The 7,245-nt window shown below is 39.8% G+C and overlaps 1 protein-coding gene across 1 annotated transcript; it reads left to right on the top strand.

Annotated features, from left to right (window-relative positions):
* The first annotated feature begins 326 nt into the window (after positions 1–326).
* Positions 327–6,299, top strand: LOC133965166 (B-cell receptor CD22-like). Its single transcript, XM_062399583.1, has 8 exons — positions 327–784; positions 2,154–2,296; positions 2,548–2,630; positions 2,739–2,944; positions 4,027–4,290; positions 4,719–5,024; positions 5,239–5,341; positions 5,655–6,299. The coding sequence occupies exons 1-8, from the start codon at positions 730–732 to the stop codon at positions 5,716–5,718; spliced, it is 1,224 nt and encodes a 407-aa protein (XP_062255567.1). The 5' UTR covers positions 327–729; the 3' UTR covers positions 5,719–6,299.
* The last annotated feature ends 946 nt before the right edge of the window (positions 6,300–7,245 follow it).

Below are 7,245 nucleotides of genomic sequence, written 5' to 3'. Positions count from 1 at the left end.
TTGACTTAAACCTAATTCTAACCCTAACCATAAAACCAAGTCTGAATGGTATAGTTCACCCAACAATGAAAATGCACGCAGTATCAACTGCAATGTTGTATGAGTAGTGGGTGAAGTGTTTGAGTCCACACAACACTTTTTGTTTTTGTTCAGGGGTAAACTTGGTTGCAGCCAAATCCAATACAATTGAAGTAACTAGTGATCACTTCTTTAAGTGTAAAAACAAAAAAAAAAGGCATGCACAGACATGTTAACACACACACACACATACGCTTGTACTTCTATTTCAGTGAGGACAATGAATGGTAAAATGTATTCCCCTTACCTTAACCTTAACCACCCAAACTAAATGCCTCACCTGTACACTAAACCTAATTCTAACCCTATAACCAAGTCTAAGCCCGAAACAGTCCCTTCAAGAAGTTAGGACTGGCCAAAATGTCCTCACTCTCCAAAAATGTCCTCACTCTGTAGGGTCTGCCCTTGAAATGGTCCTCACAAAGGTATAATATAAGTACAGGAACACACATGAGCACACAGGCACACATATGCATACTAGGAAACCTTTGCTGAAATCCAAGTCAAATCATTTCTCTAGTTCCTTTTCAGCAGTGGAAATAAAAAAGGAAGTTGAAGTCTGACTTAAGTGTTTGATGTGAGAAAAGAGAAACACACAGATCGCCGACGCTGCCGAGGAGACGCTCTGGAAAACAACAGAAAGAGCAGAAGATGGGTGGAGAAGTGACACAAGGCTGCTGGCTGCTCCTCATACTATCTCTGAAAGGTAAGATTGTGTTGTGTAGAAGTACCAGCAACATTCATGATAGCTCACACCTCAAGCATTGTAAAGATCAGCTGATTTATTCATTTTCTATTTTGCGAAAAAAACTGTCCTGTCAGCCAGGCTTTTAAGCAGAAATAAGAGCGGTGATCATATCACCCCTTTTACTGATGACTCTTAAGGCACTCCATGGTCTCCGCCCAAGCTATATCCTATCTTACCTTTTATTTTGAGAACCTCGGGCAGGGGGCTTTTGTCACATCCAGTGGGCCCGACTGAGGGGACCATGCTTTTGCAGTCAGGGCCCTGAGGCTCTGGAGAGACCTGCCTGAGGAGATATGGGGCCGCATTTATAAAACAGTGGGTAGGATTCATACTAGAAAAGTGTAGGTGCAAACAAAAGCCGGAATTTGTTTTATCAAATCTGAACTTAATTAGCAGTATGTTGTTTTATATCTCATTCATATGAAGGTTCTTATGGAATAGTTGTGTCACGCGAGCACAAATGTCGCTGTTGGTTTAAATGGTAATGATGAGGTGGATCAATAATCTAATTCAGTTCACCACCTCACGTCAGCATCGTCATTTTCCGGTCAGTTTGCGAGGAAGTGCGCATATTCTCCCGTCAAGTTTGTTTTTATAAATCCAGAAGATGTGTGAGAAGTGGCATACATAAACTTCTGGACCTATTTTGTGCTTACACAAGGATTATAAATGAGACCCCTGGGTCAGCTCAGGATCGATGTCTCTGTCCCATGCTTTTATCAGAAAGTCTTCCATGAGTTTTAATTTCTCTATTTCTGTTTTCATATATTATACCGTGGTGGTTTTTATACATCAAATACCACTCCATTTCAAAAGTGACCATTTAATGACTAGTCTATTTCATTGAGCTGCCACTGTAAAGCACTTTATAATGTGCATTTTGAAAAGTTTTTTAATGTTGTATTTTTCTTTTACTATTATTATTATTATTATTATAACTATTATTATTATTATTATTATTTGTAGTAGTAGTACTGGTAGTAGTATAAGGAGACTTGTTCTTATTTCTCTTATACCCAGTGGAAGAATACAAAATTATAATGTCCATTAGAGGCTGTAGCATTTGTTAAATACAGTAGATAAAAAACTAACTGTAAAATAACTCTCAAGAAGCTACATTTAGTAATTTTGATAATGGTTCCACTCTATCTCAGTATAGAGTCATTCTAATACTGAAATTGCTGAAGGGAACTGATACAGTAACATCAGCATTTTTTTGTATCTACTGTAGTTATGATCATTATTTAAAGATGTTTTCACATCACAGCACTGATTTCCACGAATATAAATGGTTATAATGTGGTATCTCACATCTTATGCCCCTCAGGTATTCTAGCTGGCGATTGGTCAGTTCATCTCCCCTCTGGTCCCATCTGTGCTGTGACTGGTTCTTCGCTGGTTCTTCCTTGTTCCTATGACTACCCCCAAAGTTCAAATGAAACCAGGCCAGAGGAACAGCTCTCTACTCAGGTGATTGAATAAAGGAGGCATTGTTAGCTTCTGTAGGCCGTTGGTCGACCGTGGTGTCCACTCTGTAAGGGCTAAAACCTGTAAGGCAATGAAAGGATATGTGCAGTCACAGGTAGTTGATGAAGGGTAACAGAAATTACTCTTTGATGAAGGTTTCGCATTTTGAGAGAGGTTTGAAGACCTACAGTCAAAAATTAAATAAACACAGAATTGATCATTTGGCTGCAACTATCTGTATTGTTCTCTTATAGGGTGGAGGAGGGGAAGAAGGGCATCAGTACGAAGTTTTGTCCGAGATCTGGTGTCTGGAAGACAGCCGCTGTATCACCCCGAGGTATTGGAACAGAAGACACAGTCTACTGCAACTCATTTAAGAAAACAACATACATACCAGGGTGTGTGTGTGTGTGTGTGTGTGTGTGTGTTTGTGTGTGTGTGTCAGGTATGTGTTCCACAGTGCAGGTATTTTCCCGGATCCATCCTACCAGAACAGGGTGCAGTACCTGGGACTAGCAGGAACAAAGAACTGTTCTCTGAGCATCTCTGATCTGAGACCATCAGACAGTGGAAGCTACGTGTTTTACCTCATCACCAGTCACCCAACACAGAAGATGCCAGCGCAGGGAGGTGTACAGCTACTGGTGGCAGGTGGGGATAATTCACCATCATTTCAAAAGGCAAACACAAAACAAGCCTTCAATGTAACGTTATTCATTCCCTGAAATGATGAACAGCTACCGAAAGTATCAACATGTACATCATTTAACACTTGTAGCCAGTGAAATCAAACAAAGTAAAACAGAATTCCACTCTGGAACCTTTAGTCTGACAGTATGTGCTATTTATGAGAAGTAGAACTGAAACTGTCTGCACATAAAAAGGCAACTATGTGAACCTGGTCATTTTCTTCTTTACAATCAGGTTTCCCAATGACCTTCCTTGACCAACTGCTTTCACAACCAAATATGTGTAGACAAACTCTGACTTGTCTTTGCTGAACATTAAGCAAACGGGGATGTAGCACAGGTTAAAGTATGAGAGCCTGTCGAGAGCCAGTCTCACACTGTGTGTGTGGGGCAGTGTAGTCAGTGTTTTTGGGAAGTAGGGCTGCTGTTCCACCACTAAGATGTCCTTAAGCAATTATTGTGAAACCTCTGTGTGAAGTCAAACACTTGTTATTGACTTGTTTATCTGGGTTTCCATGTTGTGTAATTTAGGTGTAAAACAGACTGTGTACTCATCATTGCACAATTTTATAACTCATGACAAAATTATTAAAACCAACAATCAGATTTATGAACCACACTGAGGTCATGTCCTCAATGTACTTTGATCTGGGAATATAGAGAGCTAAAGTTTATTTTTTTCACATTTTTATAACTAAACCTTGCACCCAGTGGCTTAAAAAAAAAATATAGTAATTAATACTTAAAGCTTTAGACCTTAACATTTGTTGTAAGCCAAAATTGTGACTATTAATTTAATAGCCTGGTATATAGCCTGTATAATAATGTAGAAAGGAGTACATATAAAACCCTTTCATTTCAGCAGAACTCATATCTCAGTAAAAAATACAACTTTTTACATAAAGAAACTCTTTTCTAACAAACAACTAACACATTTTAGAAATCACAGAATAAATACAGTTACTGACTGTTACATCCACTGATGAATTTCGTCTACTTGGACACATATGAAGTCAAAGATCTAACCTCATATCTTTTCTCCAGATTCCTCCAGTGCAGTGTCAACATCAGCGAGTCCCTCTGGTGGCATCACTGAGGGCGTCGATTTGCGACTGGCCTGCTGCAGCCCTTCAGCCAATCCACAGGCCCGTTTCAGGTGGTTCAAGAGCACAAGCGCCCCCCCAAGATACACCGGACAGGTGTGGAACATCAGCGCCGTTGCTTCTGATGACTCTGGCAGCTACTACTGTCAGATGCAGACTGAAGAGGGAGAACAGAACTCAACGATGCTGGACATTGATGTAGAGTGTAAGTCAAAATGTAATTATAGGAAATATGTACAGTTAGCATTTTGGTTTTCTATCCTCTGTTCAAATCCACAGTTTTCATGATTGTGAACTGTTGGAAATAAAAAACGACATCGTATCAACTAAAGATCTCCCCTTCAGCAAACTCATCCACTCATTTTGAATTCATTCAGCAGCAATTTATCCAATAACTTTCCCAGTCAAAGGCAGACTGACAAATAAACTCGGTTAAATACTCTAGACAGGTATTCAATCACAATAATTTTCTATTAATTCATTTTTGTTGTATAGAGAAACGTCCGCGTACATATACATTTATGTATACATACATTCAAACTTACTTCTCAACACAATTCATTCTAAACTAACAATGAAATGACAGACTATAACAAGGCTTATACCTGACCTCTGACCTCCCCATCTGTCCAGACTCACCTCGAAATACGCATGTGTCCATCTCTCCACCTGGAGAGCTACAGAGGAGCCTCCCTGTGACCCTGACCTGCAGCAGTGACGCCAACCCACCTGTCCACACCTTCTCCTGGTACCAGGGTGCAGCGTGTCTCCCTACAACAGACAACAGTTTCCATCAAGCAAGACAGTCCCCGGCTACATCCGCAGGCTCCACATTCAGCACCACGACCATCAGCGCAGAGGAATATGGGCAGCACTGCTGTGTAGCACGCAACACATATGGATCACAGACTTATTCTGTGACACTCACTGGTATTAGAGGTAGGTGGGTGAAGAGCCTCTAGCTGTGGTCTCTATTCAGAGGATGCATTCTTCCGATATACGTTGTCTTCCTGGCCCTTGAAGACCGCCTCCTTCATGGGCCAGGTAGACCACGAAGGCCCAAATGAGACGGTCTGGTCTATAGAGGATTTACTGAGTGTAGATCAGCCACTTTGACTGACAGTTGCTGTCTTCATTTGTCTGTCCTCTGCAGCTGCGACCCCACCTAAGACCACCGAAAGAAGAGTGCTGCTCATTGGTGTGTGCATCGGTGTCTTATTGGTTATTATAGCCGCAATTGCGTTTCTTATGAGAAGGTGAGTTTTTTTGTTCTCTTTCAAGCAGTCAGTATCATCATGGGCTATTTATGTATCTCTCAGATGTACAGTTGTTTTTTTAGTGGACAATATAAGTAATATTGTCCTAATGACAGTTGTTTATAGAAAGTGTGTGGTTAAAATGACCCAGTATGTAACACAAGCAACTTTACCAAAAATCTTCAGTGCCTGAGTTTGGTTTACATGAATCAATTATTTATTACATTTAAACCATATTAAACCGGAGTTCTTACAAAAAAAATATTTAAATGATGTAACTCTCTGTGTTTTGTTGATTGATTTCTCCTCTCAGGAGAAAGAGGACATCCCACCAACGGTCGTACGTTCTCACAGCGACAACTGCTACAGAAGCTTAAAGACTCAGCGGGCATCAAAAACATAAGACATCCCTATATGATGACATTCAGGAAACTCTAGATAGGTCTATTTTGTTCCTCAACACCGTCAAAAGGTACATTTGCCTTCACACTTCATGTCACCAGTGGAGCCCTACGACAAAAGCAGACTAATTAAAGGGGGAGGCTCTGGATCAGGAGGTTGAAAGGGTTGTCCGCAGAGAGGGTTCAATCTCCGGCTCCTCCTTCTTCTTTTTTTGGACAACTCTATTTATTGATGTCTATCAGGTCATGAAGAAGATTTTCACAATAAGACAAATTACCAATCCTACTTGTAATTCTTGAATTCCAATGCACTGAGGGGAACTCGGCCTGAGAAAGGTGTGACTCAATTGAAGGAAAAGGTGTTGGAATATTTTTTTAATTTCTTTGTTTTTTGTGTCTGAACTAAATGATTCTGTCAAGACTAAACCAAGGAATCTTCAAGAGAAAGAAAATGTCTTTATTTGTGATAACTGTGACAGAAAATCTTGTGTTGCCTCCACTGAATATTTCTATGTTGATGTTACTTATATTATTAAAGTGGCAGGTGTGAGTTTGGATACAGCTTCCATGCTTCATTACATTTGCAGACCAGAGATAACTTGGACCTGAAAGAACCGATCCTTTACTGGATTTTAACAACGTTGCACAAAGTCCCGTAAAAGCAGTGTCCAGAAAGAAAAAATCCTGCAGCAGCTTTTATAAGAAGCAGATGATGGGAAATGCAGTCACATTGATCCAATTAAAAGCTGTCAGCAGTTCATACTGTGTCACATTTCTGCGGGTTTGCGTAAACTCTTCACTGTGATAAGGCAGCAACAGACACTGACCAGAGCCCCATGAGAAGTGAAGGAGGCTGAGAACCAGGAGGACAGTGACTCTGACGTCCATTTACATCATGTCAGCTTCTCCTCTCATTAGTTGGCTGAAGTCAAACTGAGAAAAGTTGAGTCGAGTGACGTGTACAACTTCTATTTTTAAAGATCAGCCAGTAAACAAGGTAGTTCAAGTTCACCAATATTTAAAGAGACAGTTTTACATCAGTTTCATGGGCCTTTTTTTTGTTTCATTTCGCACTGGTTGAGAACAGTTCATCAGTGCTGCACATTTCGCTGCAGTTTCACTAATTCTACGTACATACATAATTAAACCTAATAATAAATAACTTAGCTTCTAATTTTACAACTCATAATCCATAGCACTTAGTGTGAAGGGTGATACCAACTTTAATGAAAAATGTTTTACATATTATTGTCACTAACCGATTAAAGAACGGTAAACATGATGCATAGTACAACATTTTACAAAAGTCATGACAATGTGCCAAACAGGAGCATTATTAGATATTAAAACTATATAACAATAGCCAGAATTGTTTTTTTTATATGTTTGACTCGGGAAAATACATTTTAATAGGAATAAAGGGAAGGAAAAAAAGAATCCTTGATCTTCCCTATGATCCAAAAAGTAAAGGCTTCTTCCCTGACCTGTTCTACATCCTTTCAA

Source organism: Platichthys flesus, chromosome 11 (assembly GCF_949316205.1).
Source record: "Platichthys flesus chromosome 11, fPlaFle2.1, whole genome shotgun sequence".
Lineage (NCBI taxonomy): Eukaryota > Metazoa > Chordata > Actinopteri > Pleuronectiformes > Pleuronectidae > Platichthys > Platichthys flesus.
The sequence above is the reverse complement of the archived record's forward strand: the minus strand, read 5'-3'. Positions and strand labels throughout refer to the sequence as shown.

Excerpts from the sequence above, each read along its gene's own strand:
- LOC133965166 (XM_062399583.1), top strand. The coding sequence starts at position 730 with ATGGGTGGAGAAGTGACACAAGGCTGCTGGCTGCTCCTCATACTATCT. Across the intron at positions 785-2,153 it reads CCTCATACTATCTCTGAAAG|GTATTCTAGCTGGCGATTGG; the intron begins GTAAGATTGTGT and ends TATGCCCCTCAG. Across the intron at positions 5,342-5,654 it reads ATTGCGTTTCTTATGAGAAG|GAGAAAGAGGACATCCCACC; the intron begins GTGAGTTTTTTT and ends TTCTCCTCTCAG.